At 41.9% G+C, this 20476-nt stretch overlaps 1 protein-coding gene across 1 annotated transcript in view; it reads left to right on the top strand.

The window, feature by feature from the left end:
- The first annotated feature begins 2532 nt into the window (after positions 1–2532).
- KATNAL1 (katanin p60 subunit A-like 1) overlaps positions 2533–20476 on the top strand; it is a 34242-nt gene continuing 16298 nt past the window's right edge. Inside the window, exons 1-3 of the mRNA XM_009882834.1 lie at positions 2533–2694; positions 12241–12401; positions 14597–14765. Coding sequence (XP_009881136.1) covers positions 2533–2694; positions 12241–12401; positions 14597–14765 — 492 coding nt within the window. The remainder of the gene's footprint in view (positions 2695–12240; positions 12402–14596; positions 14766–20476) is intronic.

The raw sequence follows: 20476 nt of genomic DNA, 5'->3' as shown, positions 1-20476 counted from the left end.
AAGTGAACATGGGTTTGTGTGGCTGCTGTGCCTTGCCTCCTGCCCATGGGTTTGCCCAGCTTCCACCAGAGACAAAGAGGTTGTCTCTCGTGAGTGGGGCACTTTTCTGGGCCTCAGGGGAGTTGCATGTGAGTGTCAGCCCTCTTAAAGCAAAAGGGAGTTAAAGACACACCTGCAGGGTGGAAACTAGCTGTAGTAAACAGATGCAAGAGACTGCTGAAGTAAGTATATATTCTGTTTAATGGATTTCTAGGAATTGAATGCAGCAGTTCCTTAGAAATGTTTTATTTACTTTCTCTTTTTTGCTGCATGTGGGGAAAACCTCCAGAGATTTGAGGAACATTTTCCTTATGGGGACAAGCTGGTTGTGTAGCAGGTCCTAACCTGGATGTGTTTTAAGACGGGGCAATGGATTCTGCCCCAGGTGGTGGTTTGTTCATTTATAAGTTGACTCATCAGATCCGAATGGGTTCTAAACTATATTCAGTTCCTATCTTTTTATCCATTTTCAATGCAATGCAAGTGACATTGCTTTCTCCTATCAGATATCATCTTCTGTATTTAAAAATTAAATGGTCTTAATTGTCACAGAGCTAGAGCTTTCCAACAATGTATCCTGCCCTTCATCATCGCCAAGTGAAAATGAAATTAGGGTCATTGCCCTTTCCATCTTAGTTCTGCTCCTGCTCAGAAGTTTGTAACAACAGCCCATGGGAATGATCTGCAAGCTGAAATGAGTGGCACAGCACGAGGACAAGTAAGCCCCAGTGTGTGTTACTGCACCCAGTGGAGTGCCATCCGTGGGATAGCAGGGTGATCTTGCCATCAAAGTCTTCAGCCATGTGGAAGTGGAGTGGCCTGTGGGTTTAAGCGAGGGTAGCAGGTTTCCATGGCTTGGTTGCAGGGAGCAGGAGTGACGAGGTGGTGGAGCTGACCTGCTGTGCAGCTGCAGGCAGCAGTAAGGACCATCAGTTTGAGAAGCAGAGTGTGTGTTTGCTATAAGCAGTGTTCAGGGAGGGCAGAATGAAGGTCATGTGGATATATGTTTAACTTATTGTCAGAGGTTTGAATTTTGCTAACCCTGAGGGAATACAAAGGCATGAGATACATCCCCCTTAATGCCATCTTGATCTTGTCTTGTCTGTTCTGTAAAAAGTACTAACATTTTTATAACTCACTAGGATGTAACAGGTTGTTTCTCCCTGTTCTGTCTTCTCTCTGCTACCACCTGCTCCTACTGCACGCACCCCCGTATCATGGGCTGTCTTCAGCTGTGCAGCCTGAACTGTGTGCTGCGTCAGGCCCGGCGCCCTGCTCTCTTCCCCATCTGGCTGTATCCCTCCTTCCCTGTTTCTTCTCCATCACCCTGGTCTTGCCAAACCCTCAGTGCAGCTAGTGGACAGCCCTCCCGAGCCGGCCTCCTCCCTCTTGGTCAATGCAGCTCTCTGCGTGGCATAGTTATGAATTGTAATTTTTTAAATTTTTGATTTCCAGAGGTTTACATCTGGGTAAATGTCAGGGACCCCACCCGTCCTGAGTTAGAGGACAAGGGAAAGAAGGAACGGATACTCTTTTTGTATGGTAAGGACCTAGACTTTGGGTCGTGTGGGATTTAGATAAAGGGGCAGGCACTGCTGTGATCTTGAACCTTAAATACAAACCTAGCTTTACAACATAGCTTACTTTTGAATGTGTGGTTTAATATTGTTTTCACAAATGGTTACTGCGAAAAGTTGGACTATGGATTTGCCTTAAAGTCATGCTGCAATTTACTACTTGTATAAAAAAGTTAGTAAAATCTGTAAACCTTAAATTGTTTTGGGGACTAGAGGAAGGTTGTACTTTAGGAATCAATGTTTTAAGAAATCTTATATTTGGATTGCTAGGTCTGCAGTAAATCCCAAAGTGACATGTTAAATTTAATGAAAAAATCCAATTCAGCATGTGGATGCTGGAGTACTTTGAAAGAATATTTAAACACAATGAGGCTCTCAACTTTGTCTATAGTAGAGCTGTCATTCAACCATATCATAATCTCATTAGGGTGAGGGCTCTTGAAAGTGCTAAGTGCAGACTTCCCTGATGCTGGTTGGCACATTTAGGCATGTATGTAATGCAACAGTATAAAAAGCAATTTAATGCCTTGTGTGATTTGTGATTCACGGGTTGATGGCTGCTAATATATTGTGGTGATCTACAAATTAAAGTTTGGCTTGTTAGGTTCAGTGTGGGCAGGGCATTTAATTTTCTTGCATTAATTTAACAGGATTGTGGCCAAAGGCAACAAAGAAGTTGTGTTTCTTTTATCGCTATAAAAGAGTTGTGATTCATGATCTCAAACAGGCTAGTAAAGAGATACTCCAGAGCTAAATGGTTGAAAAAGAGGGGGACTGGATGGGAGTGGGGGGTGGAAAGACACAATTCAGCTATGAGAGGAAAAACAAAACTAAAGTGTCATGGTCTGAATTATCCTACAGCATGTAACATTCATTTTTCTGATGATTATGTTCTCTTTTAGATTTCTGAGTGAAGATGAATTTAGCAGAGATTTGCGATAATGCCAAAAAAGGAAGAGAATATGCACTCCTTGGGAATTATGACTCTTCTATCGTATATTACCAGGGTGTCATCCAGCAAATCCAGAGACATTGCCAGTCGATCAGAGATCCAGCAATTAAGGGCAAATGGCAACAGGTAGGGTGAAATAAGGTTGCCTTTATTCTTTTACTTGATATTTGAAAAACACTATGCTTCCCATACCTTTTAAGGTATAGAGGATGTATAGTTCAGTTCAGTTTATAACATTTCTTCTGCAATTTTTTGTTGATATTTATGGGAAAATAATTTTTCTGGCATGTTCAAAAGGAGTTCTTCTGTTCTGATTTAATAAAATTTTTTGTTGTTTCCACTTAGGATGTCTGGCTAATCACTGGTCTGTTTCTGTGTGATTGCGTACTTTGGAAAAACTGTTTTGCTGAGGACTTCCTTTTGCTGTTTTATCTTTTGGCCATCTAATGTCCAGTAAACTAAGATGTGAGTGGATGGGTTAGCATCACTAGAATGGTTGAGTAGCAGTGAACTACAATGCTACAGTGTGCAAATTTGGATCGGGTTTCTAAAACTCCAAGTAATACTCTTAGCCTGAGTTTTGCACACGTGCATCTTCCCTGCTAAGCAGGGTATTGTTGAAGCTGAGGAAGTAATCCACAGGTGAAATGCAAGAACCCTCATTTAGCACTTTCGGTGTTTAAGTCTTCCTTACATTTTGTGTTTCCATTTTTCATTGAACAAATTGTGTTCCATCAAAAACAAAAAAGCTGAAGGATAACCATATGAAGGTGTATTCCAGAATAAAGAATTCATGTTGCATAAATACTAAGTTTTGAAAGAAGAACATAGCTCCTATAAGAGATGTAATTTTGCAGTAAGTAGCTGAAGTGATGATTTCAAGAAGAGTTTTTCTAAATATCATGTGTTTAAATGATGTCACTTAAAAACAAGCAAATTTTTCCTTTTTATTGCAGCAGGTGCTTTGGTTATGGTTTTGTGCTTCTAACATCTGACACTAATATAGAGTATTTTGTGTACTGATAGCTACAACACTGTTAGCAATCATTTTGTAGTGACAGTGCTATTCGTAGGTGTTTATCATAGAACTGTAGAAGTCTGTCTGCTTATTAAGAGCTTGTCTGCAAACCGTGTGTGTGTGTACAAGTAGCAGTGGTAGTGCCTAGCTTTCCTGGTGATGTAATAAGCTGAATGTGTTACAGGAGATCTTAACGTTCAAGTATTTGTATTCAAGCTCTTCCCCACCCCAGGGCATGCTGATACAAGGTGTTCATGCCCCATGCGTGTCCTTAGTTCCTGCCAAATTTGTAGCTGACATGAAGGTAGAGCATGAACCTTTCCTTGTTCTGCAGCTGCATCACTGCATTGCCTTCACTTCTAGTATTTAGTGTTTACTCCGATGACATGCATTCTTCCATTAAACTTTTAACAGCTCCTAATTTGTGAAGATTACTTCAAGTCTCATGATGTTTTGTGTTGTTTGAACTACTTCAGAGAAGCCTGTGTACCATGGAATGCGTGCTGTACTTTGGAGACAAGCCTCAAGTAAAAACGAACCATTAACACAATTTCTAGGATTATTCCCTGGGGAAGGCAGTGGGCTCCTTAGCAGAGGATCTGAAGTTGGCACCTTCTCAAAAATTATCCCTTTGAGGTGAAAACAGAATGGCCCCTGACAGTGTCCCATAAATACTGTAGAGAACTGTACCCAGAAAGATCAGCAGCAGGTGGGGTGTCATGCTGTGCACTCATGTTAATTCTGAAACTTCCCAACACAGCAGTAGCAGATGAGCTTTGTCAGAACATCGCTTTGCCCTTACTGGTGCCAGTCTCGGCTCAGGGACAAACACCAAAAAGTAAGAAGTGTGATTTAAAAAAAAAAAAAAAAGTGCTCCATCCCCAGGCTGTTTGCCTTCTCATTCATTTATGGGACTACCAGTGGCACTGGGAATAAAATGGATACAGCCCTGAGAGCAAATGATGCAGCTCTGGAACCCCAAGGTTCTCCATACCTGCACCTGAATGTTTTGGCAAGACCTATGGAGGTAAACCTGCTTTCTTACCCACTCTTGATAAATAATTGTTGTGCCTTCTCACTCCTTGAGACAGACTAAGAGGGAGTCTGTGATCTGGATGTCTGCACTGCTTTCCAGCTCCAACAGCAGCTACATCCAAACTGTCAGTCACATTCAGTAGCTGTCTGACAGCCTGTTCTGAAAAAAATTAAACCAAAAGTTGGATCGCAAGAAACACTCACTGACAATATTAAAATAATATTCAGATATTCTTTTTATGTCATTCTCATGAAAGAGTTATGCCATACACATTACTTAAATTCAGCAAAATTCAGGTCTAACCCACTTTGTACCAGTAAAGTGCAGAAGCAAAAGATTCCCATCCTTGTATGCTTCTTGCAAGTGGCACGAGAAGCAAAGCAACCCTTAGGTCAAGGTTAAGAGGTTAAGAGGATGAATGCAATTGATTTTTACCTGAAATTCTGTTTTCTCTGGTGTATGGAACTAACCTGTTCTTTAGGTTCTTCAGTTTCTCCATCCTGTGAGGAATCTGAGGAGGATAATAACACTGGTACCTTTTGGAGGTGGAGTTTAGCAATCTCTAGCAGACACTGGGTAGGTAGAGCTTTTACTGTTGGGAGCAGTCCACAGTGTGAATGTCCACATAGATTAAGTGGTTGAAGGAGACGACTGTTACTTGAAAAAGTTCGTCTCTGAGATGTACTGTCTACGTGCACATTCACAATCTTGAACCTCCTGAAGGATTTCTGGGACACCGATGGGATTGGGCAGCATGAAGCATGCCTGCCCTTCCTTTCTGTATGTGCGCAGCGCACAAACAGGGTGTTTGTCCTACTGGTACTTCTGAGGCAGTGAACTCAGTTTCAGATGTTTGCGTACATGTTCCCTCATAAAATAGAAATGTTCATATGAATAACGTCTCAAAGAACAGTTACAGCCATGGCTCTGCAGCTGACCAGCTCATACCTGTTACATGAACAGTTGTTCTCCCTAGCTGGTCACTTCTCCGCAGTGGGTGCTCCATCCTGAACAGGTATCTCATGCTAGGTGGGTCTGTTTTGTTGCCTTGTGTGCTACACCGGATTTTTCCAGCAGCTTATTGAGCAATGTAGAGCAGAGGTAAACCACAAGTAGCTGGGATTTTGGGTCAGACTCCCAAACACTCTTGATCTACCGCTCTTTGCTTAGGTGTCATTGTTTTCAAATTTCTGTAGGTTAGTCTGGACAGAATGATATTCTGTGCAAGTATGTGGTAGCTTGTACTTCATGTCACACAGTCAGACAGCTTCAGCTTTGCAACCGGCCACCCTGATTTCAAGGGTTCCTTGTGCTTGGTGCTGATAGTTACGAGGAGGAGGAAGGTGAACATGTATCATCTACTCCTCTGGGAATAACTGACTGGCTCAGTTCCACTTGATGTAATACTGCTTCTGTGACTTCAAAATGAAGGAGAGGTGTTGTGTTATTAGTCTGCCACAACCTGCAGAACTTCAAAAGGGCAAAACATGCATCCTGGAGGGTCCACCAAAGCAGTGTTGTGACAACATAAGAATTCCTCTGACTCTTTGGAAAATTCATTGTCATTGATCGTCTGGTAACTAGCTTGGCTTGGGGATATCAAGGGTGACCTGCATTTGAGACCCTTATTTGTTTTGCATCCAAGGAGTTCCCAGCTTGCTCTTGGGTGACTGAGCGTAGCTCCATTCTTATCCTCGTTCCTAGGCCTCTGAGCTCATTTGGAAAAGAAAAAGTTACTTCTCTGTTGCACTTTGAGGTTTGGCTGACGGGTAGGCATATTCATCCATGTAAATGCAGGCTGGGACTGGAAAGATTCAAAATCAGAAGCAACTCATTTCTTTTTCTACTTAACAACAATAAAAGGTAGGTTTACTCTCGTGACTGCTACTGTGCACTTTACTTGTGTTGACATTCCCCCTGTTTATTCTGAGAGAGTTTCTTGGCTGTTGCAGTCTTTTTTACTAGGCAGCTGGCTTGTAGGAAAGAACTGCTTCAGTGACAGTTCAGCAGCTGCAGAATGACAGCAGAGCGTGCCCCCGGGAGATAGTACTGGCTTACGACAAGGCCAGCGGCTGTCGAGCAAAACCTGCTGCATGTTATAACCGTGCGCTCTGTGTTGCACAATATCAGAGAGCACAGGAGCCTCAGCCAGAGCGGAGGCAGGAGTTCAACAACTCTCTGAGCGCTTGGAGCAGCCAGAAAAGCACCTTTACTGACCATGGTCACTGGAGCAGGTGATTAGGTGCACTGTATTCTTGCTTAAAGAATAAAAGATGATTTTTACATTTTTTTTTTTTAATTTTAAACACATTTCAGTCAATCTGTGCTTATGTTGGTTTTGCTTCATGCCTGTTTTATTAACACTTTGTAGGTTACTTCATGAGTAATTAAGGAATATTCTGCAGGTAACTCATGAAGAACTATGATTATGGGAGCTGTACTTTGACTCCATGGGATCAGACTGGGTTACAGGGCATCCATTTTGGATATGGTTTAGGGAATTGTTTTTTTCACTTTTTTAAAATCAAGCTTGTTGAATAACTAACAGTAATTGCAGGCAGCAATTTCAGGTTTGGAAAACACTTTTCTACAACCTTGACTGGTTTTGTTCCAGCGTGGTATAATTTAACCCCCCCCCCCCCACACACACATATTATTTGTATTTACTAAGTTACAAATAGCCATGCTTATTGCTATGGGAAGTTGTGTAGAAGTACAAGCTCGTAACGTAACAAATAAGAGCTGGTGATGCCGAAGGTACAACTGTTGCTAGATTGTGAAATACAGAGGAAATCCCTGAAATGGTTTTTGGAACTACCACTAAGAAAGAGTGAACTCAAGTCTTGGTCACTGTGTTTTACACCCATATTTTAGGATCTGTTTTCTGCTTGGTTACTGTAAATCCTTAGGGCTGGAATGTCAAAACAAAGCTGTGGGACCACCCCCTGGGCTGAGAGGCTGTTTATCGGGCTTCCTGACATCACCCAATGCCCACAGTGCTGCTTCTGTGGAGGAGGTGATACGGTTGGTGTACCAGAGCGTGGCTCTGGGGACCAGCCAGTTTCACAAGGTAGCTGAACCCAGTTCGCATCCCGCTGTGCACAGAGGCCAAGCTCTTCCCGACCTCGTCTTCCCTTCAGCTGCACCAGCTTCTCTTCCTCCTCTGCACCCTGCCATTCTTTGTCCTGGGAGTCTCCTGATCACAGGGTGATGAGCCATTGTAGCTTGCTAACCCAGCAAAAGTGTCCTTTATTTTCTTTTTATCCTCCTAGGCTGATTTTCTGCCATTTTACCAAGCTGGGTTACTGTATCGAGATGCCAGAATTGAATCCAGAAGAGCAGTGACAGAGTGTGGCTGGGGAGAGAGAGTGAGAAGAAGTGAGATTGTCGTGGTTTGGGCCAGACCGGCCACTGAGATGAATGACAGATGCTGTCCCCCACCTCTCTCTCCAAGGAGAGGAGGTAGAGAGGGAAAAGAGACTTATGAGTTTAGAAAGAAGACTAAATTATTTTAATGACATATTATAAAAATAATAAAAAAGAAATAATGAAATATATACCACATATACAAAACCGTATCGAGCTCCCAGCATGACGATCATGTCACTGGCTGGCACTGGGGAAGTCACAGACTGGACTCAGTGATGGATGAGAACTGGATTCCAGGTCTGGATTCAGGAACACGTGGATCGGGATCAAAGGCAGATGAACAGACAGAGTCCTCCTTGGATGCCGGCCATTGAAGAAAGAGGGCTGATCCTCTGATCCCTCAGCTTTTATACTGAGCATCAGGAAGACGGGATGAAATACCCCGTTGGTCAGTTTTGGGTCACCTGTCCTGTCCGCTCCTCCCTGCAGGTGGGACCCCACTATGCTTTGCCACTTCCGACCCTCCAACGGGGCAAATAACAGAGTTTGCTGCCCTTGGGTGTTACAGCAATAAGTAGAAGAGCCTCGCTGCATACCATTCCTTGGCATCAACTATGAACATAGGTCTTATCACTCTGAGAGCAAACAGTGTCTCAACAATACACTGTTAATTTCAGAGGGTTCAGTTAGTTAGAAGAGGCTTAGATGCAAAGTAAAATTACTGAACAGAAAATTGGTTCTGTTTTACCCCAAACCAGGACAGAGATCTTCCTATTTGTCAGTGGGGAGCTGTTAACTCAGTCCATGCTATCTCCTGAAACTGCTTAAACATGAATAACCTACAAGCTTTTTCAGGTTCTCTAGAACCTGAGTCGGAGCCCCCTGAGAGCTCTGGCACCCCAGGGAAGGGTGTGATGGGGGCAAAGAGACTGGTTGATTCCAGACCAGTGATTTTCCTCTTTGCAGGTTTGTGAGGTTGCTTCAGAGCAGCATTGATCACTCAAAGGTGGTGCTCGGTCACCTCCGTAATTACAGCACAGCCTTTCTTGGCTCCTGTTTGGGGTATTTGTTTCTCAGCTTCAAGAAACCCTTTCTGCACCTGTTTCATCTGACTTGGTTTCTTTAAGGCCTCTAGGAATTTATCAGCTGGTTTTCCTTTGTGGTCCTGTTGTTTGAGTACATTCAGGAGTTTTTGTTGGTTGGTTTGCCAGGGACTAAGTAAGCAGTAAGGGTGTGTGTTGCAGACTTTGGTCTGCTCAGGTCTGGACAAGAGACGGCCAGCAGTTGTTAGTCTGTTTTTAGCTTCCAAGGCATCAAAGGCTCACTTTCAATTTTCCGATAACATCCTCCTTACTGGGCATCCTTACTGAATGACAACACTCCAGCTCTCAGTGCTGGCAAGTTGTTTTCCACCAACTTTTCCACATGTGTTGGAAGGGTGATAGGAGGAATCCTGTCTGTATTCCTGGAGCACTGGAGTAGGAAGCAGCTGTCTCTCGTGGAGTAGTGCCCCGGAGGATTTATGCTGTATCATTCCTTTGTACCTCACAGCAGCTGTTTGGCTGGATTTATTTTGGGACTGGAGGGATGCGTGTTAGTTTGAAGGAACCAAGTTAGTAATCAATCACATTTGTAACTCAGCTGGGAGTTCTTGCGCTGGGGGATGTGTCTGCTGATTGTGTGATGAGAAAGCAGAGAGAGCAAAGCAGGGCAGGAGCAATCCTGCCTGAGCTGGATGTCCTGTGTCTTTGGAAAGATAGAGCTACCCCATCTGGAATAAGCAAGAAGATTGTTTTGCTCTGTGAAGTGATCAAGTTCTTCCCGTACCTAAGGCTCCTTTTGTACGGATGCATGTAGAGCTCCTGGTGAAGTAAATGCAGCGTTGCAAGAGCTGTGCAGGACCTTGAGGATTTACCCTGCATTTTGCCTCTGTCCTTACTGGTACCTTGCTGATGAGAGTCACATATATTCTTCTTCTTAAACAGGGTTTTCATAGAATCATAGAATGGTTTAGGTTGGAAGGGGCCTTGAAGATCATCTAGTTCCAACCCCCCTGCCATGGGCAGGGACACCTCCCACTAGACCAGGTTGCTCCAAGCCCCGTCCAGCCTGGCCTTGAACACCTCCAGGGATGGACCTTCCACAGCTTCTCTGGGCAACCCATTCCAGTGCCTCACCACCCTCACAGTAAAAAATTTCTTCATAATATCTAATCTAAATCTAGACCTTACCCACCCTTTCTGTTGGCCCACCAAAAGTGGGGGGCTGCTGCTGTTTTTTTGAATTTGTAGAGTGGGGTGAGTGAGGAAAGATGCCATTCTGAGAGGGGAAATAAGAGTGAGAGAGAGAAATGGGATGAGCCTGTGAAAATCAGGCTGGAAGAGGCACGCTTCTAAAAGCGTGCTGACAAGACACAGAACCCTGCATGTGCCCAGCGTGGTGCCCTTCTAAGCAGACCGGGAGACAGGAAGATCTCAGGCAAGTGGCTACATCTTTTCACCAGTAAGCACCATTAGGAAGAACAGTCATAAAGGTATGATGCTGTTTAGTACTAGTTCCCTGATTTGCTGGTGTTAAATTTATAACCTTAGCAGACCGGCTGGATTTGCAGACCTCCATTCTCCTGATCCTCTCAATTATCCCGGAATCTGCTCAGGGTATGCACAACAAAGAGAGTCTGGATTTCAGGCAACACTGTTGACGTCTGTTGATACTGTCCTCAGTTGCCTCCCTCTCTTTGCCACAAAGTGAAGCCTGGTTGCAGCATTCCCAGGCAGTATTTTTCCCAGCTCTTTTTCACGTGGACGCGTGACACGAGCACAGCTGGATGCCTGGTGTCTTTCCTTGGCTTTCTTGTAAGCTGACTTCAGATCCCAGCTTTTGATTCAGCCTTGCAGGGTATGCTAGATGTAGCCTCACTCAGTTGTGTGCCTGGTGGCAGCCTGCAAATACCCTCACCGTAGTGTTTCTTCACGGAGCTTTGAGAGCCTGTGTGTCTTTCCAGTGGATGGAAGGGTTCTGGATGTTTCTGTAGCTCCAGCTGCAAGCCTGTAACAGGCGAGGTTCCCACTGGCCTAATGTAATCCTCGCTGTAGAGTGCCAATACTGATTTCCAGGCATGTACAGCAATGCATGAATTAGTTTTAGCCATGCACCAACACTTCATTTAAGAGGTGACATCTAGGTATTATGACCCTCGAGCCAGTAAAAACCAAAGTAAGCACGGAGGTTGATCCCACAGGATGGAAAGCGCCATTGAGTGATAGGTGGAAGACTGGTAAGATGCAGTACAAGGGCACTCAGGTGAATCCTAGCACATCTTAAGCTAATGCACTGAAAGCTTATGCTTCTGAGCAAGAATGTACAGCGCAGTTTTTGGCTGCTGGTGCGTGCAAAGAACCAGTGACCTTAGCATACAAAACTTGAGCTTGTAACAAGCCGTATCACTTAAAACTTAGCAAATTTCTACACAGATTTTATTTTTCCTGGGCTTCAGGGAAGAAAACTGAAATGAGTGAATACCAAGTAAATAATCTTGAAATTATTGCAGTAGTTCTAATTTCCTTACTAGTGGCAGTAGAAACTTCCAAGTATAAAATTCAGCTGCATGATTCTGCAACCTGATATCTTTCTGAGACATTATTTCCTCTCATTTTTGTTTCACTTACTTTATTTATCATTTGAACTTATGCTATAGGGTGTTAAACTTCCCATTTTCTGTTCTAATCTTTGCAATCCACCAAAGAATTAGCTTGCGCTTTGACTGTATGGTGATGTGCCACTCACAAAGTTAATTTTGTAATGTTATATTTTAATAATTTAGACGGGTTTGTAACTAGAACCTTGGAGACTGTAGTAAGAGAAGTTATTTTATACCAGAATACTAGCAAATATGTTAGAGATCTGCCAACAGCACCCTTACTAGTATAAAAGTGTGCATATGTGTGCATACATGTCAACACGCACACAAATCTTAAGCATCAGCACGTTATGGAAGAGTGATCCCTGTGTTGGTGATCATGTCTGGTCATGACATTGACAAGCGGGAAGATGAACTCAACAGAAGTTCAATTGTTTATGCTGTTGTTAAAGATCTATTGTCACCCTGATAGGTCTGGACTTTGTGAATGAAAAGGCTTGGGAGTCCCTACTCTGGCGGGTAGCATATATTTTGAGGTACTTTCTATGGTTTTAAAAAAAAAAAAAAGTTTGAATTGTAACTTTTTAAATAATGTATGTATTTCTTAAGGTCCGACAAGAATTAGTTGAAGAATATGAACAAGTTAAGAGCATTGTCAACACTTTAGAGAGTTTTAAAATGGACAGACCTGCAGATATCCCTGTATCCTGTCAAGATGAGCCTTTTAGAGATCCCACTGTTTGGCCCCCTCCTGTTCCAGCTGAACACAGGTAATGAGAGGCTCAAGCAGAGTGGGTGGAATAAAGTTGCATTGCCATAATTTTACGTTCCTTGAATGCATTTGTAATGTGAAAATCACATTTAATTTACCCCTTAGTCATTTGTAATAAAGAATACTGGGAGAAAAAAGTAATTAAACTACAGTTGGATTTATTGCTGAAGTTCTAAAGAAAGTCACTCCTTTATTCTGGTAGGAGTGAGTAGCTAAGTGCCTGGAACTAGAGGCTGCTGGAGAGGTAAGTGGGCTTTTGGTGACAACTCTCTTTCTCATGTGCAGGGAGAAAACTTTTCCATTTAAATTTATTTGAGCAGTTGAATTCATTGACGGCTGAGGAGTCAGTAATGAGCTAGAACTGAAGGATCTTGAAGGACATGGTGGTTAGAAATTGCTCCCTAGCTACAGATAATATGACCTGTGTTTAATCCATTGGTTAGTTTTATTGCTAAACATGTTCTGTTATACATGGTGTTTCTCTTCTGTAATCACCTTTAAGGTAACTTCAGTTAGCTAATAGTTTTCTCAGAACAGATGCTTGTGCATTTTCTGAAATTCCTATTTTCACCCTAATAGAGCTTCACACAGGTTGTTGGAAACAACAAATCCAATTTAAAAACAAGAATAACATTTAGGCCAACATTTTTCTAACGTTATAATAGCGAAGCACTTTAATGTGTGTATACTCACATAAGCAAAGGAACAAAGTAAAATGAGAGATTTTGGTTAACAGAAATAAATGCCCTTTATTTTTAGATTTATGTGCTTTGTGATTGTCAAACAAATGGATCTTCACATTTCAAAACCCCATATGAATGTAAGTGTAAAATAATATTAATGCCGATTGCTTTTGTGAGTGGTAGAAATTATCAGAATTTTTGTGGTAATGTTACATCAAGTGCAAGATGTATTTATTTTGTATTTTTCCTAGAGGTAAAGGCCCAATAGTTGATCTGCTTTTTTAAGCTAAAATTTAGATCTTGTGCAAATAAATAAGGAAAATTATCCACTTTTCTATGCTGTTAAGTTTGACGAAAAATGTATACAAAGCAAAATGTAGCAGTTGTATCCAGCACTGCATTTAAGTATGTACTCTTTTTAAGCCATATTCCAGGAAGCTGGTTTTGGAGTTAGCACATTTTGAGTTTCTCAAAACAAGAATCAGTAGAAGATTCAATGGGGTACACTAATGAAAGTTGGGTGACATTCCTGGCCATTTATTTTAGTTCTATATTTCAAGTCCAATCCCTAGAGCAAAATGACTGTGATACCTTGTCTTAAAACCAAATTCTTTCTCCTCATGCCACTGCTGAATTCTTTTTGACATCGTGGGTGATGCACACAAGAATAGGTGGTTGCAGTTCAGCTCTGTTTGCTTTTGCTTTCTAGGCAATTTTTACGTTTTGACATTTTCACACAGGGGAATGAAGTCAGAGATAGGAGGATTGTTTTAAAATTCTTCCTCCTTTGTTTTAGGGCCTGTCAAAGCTATTTAGCCAGCTTTTTTTTTTTCCAGTAATGTCATCTGGTTGTGTAGAACTTGTGCATATGAACGTAGCCTAATATAATCTGCTGGTTTGGAGTCGGAGGAAACTATAATTTGAAGACTTCTACTCCATTGTTTCCTCTATATGCATGTTGGTTTGTTGTAAGATTGGTTAGGAGTACTGATCTAATAGTATTGTTAATTTTCTTTTTTTTCCACTGTTAAAACTTTTTTTTCCTTTTGTATTTTTTCTTACTTTGGGTGTCAGACAGAACCAGAAATATGTTGCTAGATTTGCAGATATAGGGAGAGAAGACTTAGAATCATAGAATCGTTATAGTTGGAAGAGACCCTTAAGATCATCAAGTCCAACCATTAACTGCCAAGTTACCACTAAACCATGTCCCTCAGCACCACATCTAAACAAATTTTAAATACCTCCGGGGATGGTGACTCAACCACTTCCCTGGGCAGCCTGTTCCAATGCTTTACAACCCTTTTGGTGAAGAAATTTTTCCTAATATCCAGTCTAAACTTCCCCTGGCGCAATTTGAGGCCAGTTCCTCTTGTCCCTTTGTCTTAGGGGCTTGTCAGCTTTAGTAATAATGCACTAAGGGAATTAATGAAATATTAGAATCCTTCCTTCTTAATGTTGCTCTTTTTCACTGTTTTTAGCATGCTTTTGTTGTGCTTGCTTTTGTTAGGGCTCCACCTCAGATAAAACGTCCCAACCGAGAAGTAAAACCTTTAAGGAAAGAATCGCCGGGACTGCAGCCCCGTGGGCCGGCGGGCAGAGCGCACGCAGTAGCCAAGGGTGAGAAGTCCGCAGGCAGCCGCGAAAGGGAATCTAGAGCTAGAGGAAGAGATGACAAGGTAAGAAGTGGGAAAGAATGTGTAAGGGGGAGGAGTTATGATGCAGCAGGTGGCAAAGGGAAGCATTCTTCGTTTTAGGTGTTTGATACAAATGATAATAAAAAGCCACAATATTCCCACGCAAGAAAACTTGGTGCTTTCCTCTTGCCTCATCATGTATCATGGGGATATTTAGTAATAATGACACCAAATCAAGAAAAGTTCTGTTATGTTTGCTCTGTCTTAATTTGAGAAGATTTTTGATAGGGAGGAAGCGTGGTGGCCTGTTGCTGGAGGGTTCTTAACAACTCAGTTAGACCATGGACTTGACTCTAATCTGTTGGTGTCAATCAGGCATAAAGTTCCTTCTCCTCCTTGTTTCTCACCTTTTTTTTTTTTTTTTAAAAAAAAAGGAATCTTTCCATGCAAAAAAGTTTCCATACAAAAAAGTTTCCGTGCAGAAAGTACAAAAGTGAGACCAGTGGCTTTCTCTAGACTTCAAGCATTATGAATGGATTTCCACCATACCACTGCCTCTGCCATACCATAGTAAAATTTAGGTGTGCCTAGAAGTCTAGGACAGTTCTGTAAATGCATTGATGCTAGGTAAATCTGTGCTACATTATTTGAAGTTATATATTTGAAAATTATGTGAGGGAGACGTAGTAAAAGCAAACTCTTAGCAACTTTCATTTTCTTTAGTTTATGAAAAGGGTTTTGTATTTATTACAGTGTTTAGGAAGATGCTTCTCAGAAAGGCTTTGTTTTAAAAATAAAAACAATGAAATAAATTAGAATAAGTTGTAGATTCTTTCCTCTGAAGACCCATGAAAAAGAAGCAGCGCTGAAGTGAAAGAAAAGGAGAAACAGCGATTCACTACCAAGTAGTGATGTCAAAGGCAGGACTGTTTTGTGGCTGAAAAAAATGTCTGTGTGCAATTGCTGTTTCTGAGACACTTGCATGTTTAAATTTAACTGTGGAGTCAGTGCCAGAAACCTAAGGAATCTGTAGTATAAACGGTGTAAGTAGAGAGTGTGCTGTAGTGGCTTTACTTTCCTGACAGACAGAGATATAAGACGACCCTTCCTATGGGGGCACACAGTATTGTACAGATCTGGATAGACGAATAAGAAAATATTTAGGCCAATTTTCTTCCAAATTAATTTAGTTAGTCCCTTCGTGGCCTTTCCATTACAGGTTGCTTCTTCACAGCGCAGGAAGGGCTCAAAGGTATGCTTTTTCCATCATGAATTGCTTTTCTGATTCACAGGAAAAGTATTAAGTAATCCCAGTCCTTATTACCATCAGTAGGTAGCACCAGGCACGTTTTCAGCAGTGCCACTGAGTGACTGCACGGATCAAGTTTAATCATTTTAGAAATCTCTCTACCCTGGATCAGTAAGATTTAAAATAACAATCCTGCAAGCTATAAAAAGCTTGTGAAGATCTGTGAAATTATTTACAGTTCTGCCAGCTACCCCAGGAACAGGAGTCGTGGTGTGTGACAGGTTCACCAGATGTGCTCGTGTGAGGCAGCCTTCAAAGTCTTAGCTCTAATGAGGGTGAACTCTGCTCTCAAAGCTTTCTGGTGATGAGCGTTGTAGGGCTTTACTATAAGGAGCCCACAAGATGGCTTGTACAATACTGGTCTCTGGGAATAATGCTATTAGCAACACTCCTGCTCTCAGGTGGAGGAAGAGTCATGAAGGTGTTCCATTTAATATGGTACATTTTAAACGCTACTCTTATCTGAATAAATTGGTCACTAGGTGGCAGAAGGAAAATATGTCTACTCTTCAAAAATACCAACATGTGCTCTTGTTTTTGCCATTGTCTAGTTTCTTGGTGGTTATTTTACTTTCTTTGTCTGGGATATATATGCAAAAATCACACCAGGTTACAAATTCTCACGTGTTGTCTGACGATTTTTGTATGGGATCCCCGATTTTCTTTTGAAGAAAATTTTGCATGAAAGAGGAAGTAGCCAGGTGTGGGAAGTGAGAGAAGTTAAAGCAACTTTCCATATTTTACACGAAGGCATGAAAATAGGTTTAACTTCCATTTCAGTTGTATCCTTTCTTAGTTTGCAGGTGTTTATGTTCTTCAGTTTCTGAACTAAAGCTACAAGGAACTTACCTCTGTAGCCTAGAATGTTGAATCAAACAGGTTCAGTAACTCTTCAATTAAAAATAACAGGGCAAAACTGAAGCTTCAAACTAGGTAACCAGATACCTCTTTTCTCATAATAAATGTTTCAGCTCTGTAGTTCTGGGGTTTGGGTTGTTGGCCAGGACTACTTAGAACATGTAATGAACTTGGATGCCATATCCATTTCCTAAGATGTTGGTTGCAGTGTAATAGGTTGTGCACTGTCCTGGCTATAATACCACAGTGCAATACGCATATTTGTCTGTGATATTTTTCAAGATAAATATAGTTATCGTATGTATGTTTTAGAAATGTTTTGTCTCACTTTACACCATTTCTCCTCTCCAGACCATATCATCTTTTCATTCTGACCATAACCACCTTGGGATAGGGAGTTTTAACCTGACTATGCCTATAAAATGACCTTTTGTAGTGCTAGATAAATTAATTTTGAACTGCAACCCACCAGATGGTGTTTAGCCACTAAACCCTTATATTTACATGTTCCTTTTTCTAAAATGCTGCTTTCAAGTGCTTCTTCCTTCTTACTGCCACTGGAAATTATTAGGCTTTTTCTCAAGGTACCTTCTGCTGGATCATTACCTAGAATTTTAGCTTCTGTTCAGTAGTTCAAAGAGGCAGCGTGAATGCTAACCGTATGTCTTTTAGAAATTGCATAATACCATATCTAAACACCAGAACACTTTTTTAGGAGTACTCTTTACGTTATTTTAGATGGCCAGTGGATGAGGATGGTGGAGATTGCGAACGATATGAAATAGCCAAGGGCTGTGTTGCCGTATCAGTGAAGTGAATAGTGATGAAGATATGACTTTAAATTTTTTTTTTTTTCTTGATTATTGTGATGTGTGTCATCAGAAGCAAAGTCAAGGTAGATTATAGGAACATGGATGTGAGATGAGGTAGCGGTATTTAGGTGGAGGCATAGACCTCCATACATTGGGACTGGAAGGCTGCATAATCTCTATCCCAGAACGCAGAAAGAACTGGTAGCTGAAATTGCAGGGTTGGGAGCACTTCCAGTAAAATTTATTTGGTCTGCTGTTGTCTCAGTGAATGGTGAGTTGTGTTGACGTGCCTGTATTTACAAGGGGAAAGGAAAAGTGATCCAGGCAATCGGAGTTGTTAATTTTACCTAAACAGTGTGCAGTTTTACAACAAATTTAGAATGGAAGAAAAGTGAAAGACTTGGGACTCACTGGAAAGTGGAATGAAGTAAAATATGATTTCTTAGCAAAGGTGTTGCCTTTGCCAGCACTTTCTTTAGAGTTCTATTTAAACTCTTAGAGAAAGAAATTCATCTACCTGGATGCCACATGGGAAGTAATTAGTTAATCTAGCAAGTGTGTGGTGTAGAAGAATTGTAAGATGGGGAGGAATTAGGCAGCAAGGGGAATGTAAACAAGCGGTACTGAAAGAAAAAGTATTAGTCAACTTGAAAATCATTTATGGATTTCCTCAAGAGTAGAGACTGAGTTTTGTTTTATATTTAAATTAATGACCCTGGCATAAAAAAGAGGCATTTTCTAATTAAATTTGCTGATGACACCGATTTGGGAACCACCATCACCGTAAGAGGAGAAAGAATGTTGTACAGGAGGAATTGGATGACTCTGTGCTGGAGTCATGGAAATGGGATAACGTTCAGTGGTGCAGAGCAGCAGGCTGTGTTCTTGGAGACTATAACAAGCATTTCCTCCATCCCTGGAGGTGTTCAAGGCCAGGCTGGACGCGGCCTTGGGCAACCTGGTCTAGTGGGAGGTGTCCCTGCCTATGGCAGGGGGGTTGAAATTCGATGATCTTCAAGGTCCTTTCCAACCTACACCATTCTATGATTCTATGATTTCTGCTAGAAGCTGGGAGCTCAGCAGTGGAGGAGAAGAAAGATTTGGACGTATCAGCAGAAATTGGATCAGGCTGAACTTTTATTTGGTACATCACCTTTTCCTAGCAGTGATAGAGAAGGCTGGCTGCCAAAGTGAGGTGCAGCCAGGTGCCACCTTTGGCTTTGGCAGCAAGGGGTGGAGAGTGCATCTAGAAGTTGTTGTTTGGTGTTTACGTGTAGTGGGAAGAGCCTGCAGGAAAGCAAGATGTCTTCAGGACCCAGCTCTGGTCATTGCAGCCACCAAGCTTATCCTACATGACTGATCTGTTTGAGGTTGAGTGTGAGGTGGCAGTATGATATAGCCATGGAAATGAATGTAAATGAAATCCTAGGCCCAGTCTGTTGAGGTGCTACCAGCAGAGAGAAGAGATACCCATGCCATTAGGGAAGCCCTGTTGACACTGCAGCTGGAGTATTTTATGTACCATTCTACAAGGGTGCTCAAGAAAGATGTGTTTATATTAGAGTAAGGCAGAAAAAAAAAAGGGTTGCCAAAATGAACGGGTAATGTATTCAGCTGGTGTTCCAAGAGGAGACTTCCTTGGTTTGGTAAATGAAGGCAGAGCACACACAGGCTATAAGTACATCAGGGTGGTGGACACATCAACGAGACAACTGCTGAAACTAATGCAGGAACTTAGTACAGGTCTGACAGCTCTTCTTGATGGAAAGCCCAGAAAATTTCTGAATGTGTGTAAGTCAGAACTTGGTTGGCTGAGGAGAAGGTTACATGATGGGACTGCCAAGGGGAATTGGTGTGAGCAGGCTCTTGCAGCCCTGGATGTTGGCATATATGTTCTTAGAGAGAAGCCATAGCAGCGGTTTTATTTAAAGCTCTTTTGGGAAAGTAATTCCACAAGAAGAGATGAGGATATGACTGGAAGAATTATGCGTACTCTTGCTGCCTGGATTCAGGTGACAATTTAATTTTTTTTTGTTCTAGTCTGCACTCACCTGCTGACTGAGGATTGCATGTTGGACCAATTTGGGATCAACATTAATAATTTTATTATATATGAAAACTGTAAATACTTAACATTTTAGGTTAATTCTGGAACTAAAAAAAAACCAACCCTGAAACATTCAGTGTCACTAAAATGATAGCCAAGGTGATGCTGAAAGCACATAGAATAGTTTGGGTTGGAAGGGACCTTAAAGACCACTTGGTTCCACCCCCCCTGCCATGGGCAGGGAAACCTTCCACCAGACCAGGTTGTTCAAAGCCCCATCCAACTTGGCCTTGAACACCCCCAGGGATGGGGCCTCCACAGCTTCTCTGGGCAACCTGTTCCAGTGTCTCAGCACCCTCATCATAAAGAATTTCTTCCTAATATCTAATCTAAATCTACCCTCTTTCTTTTTAAAACCATTATCCCTGGTCCTATCACTACAGTCCCTGATAAAGAGTCCCTCCCATCTTTCCTTTAGGCCGCCTTTAGGTACTGTGACATGGTTTGGGCCAAAGCAGCCACTTGGGTGACCGAGAGATGCCCCCTTCCCCCCCTCAAGTCTCTTCAAAGAGAGTGGCAGGAGAGAGAGACACATATGAGTTTAGAAGGAACTAAACTACTTTAATGAAATATTAATAATAAAATAAAAAGGAAATAATGAAGTATATACAAAACCGTATCAAGCTTCCACGATGACAGTCACGTCACTGGCTGGCACTGGAGATGT

This window comes from Charadrius vociferus, unplaced genomic scaffold (assembly GCF_000708025.1).
Source record: "Charadrius vociferus isolate BGI_N301 unplaced genomic scaffold, ASM70802v2 scaffold93, whole genome shotgun sequence".
NCBI classification, from domain to species: Eukaryota; Metazoa; Chordata; class Aves; order Charadriiformes; family Charadriidae; genus Charadrius; species Charadrius vociferus.
The sequence above is the reverse complement of the archived record's forward strand: the minus strand, read 5'-3'. Positions and strand labels throughout refer to the sequence as shown.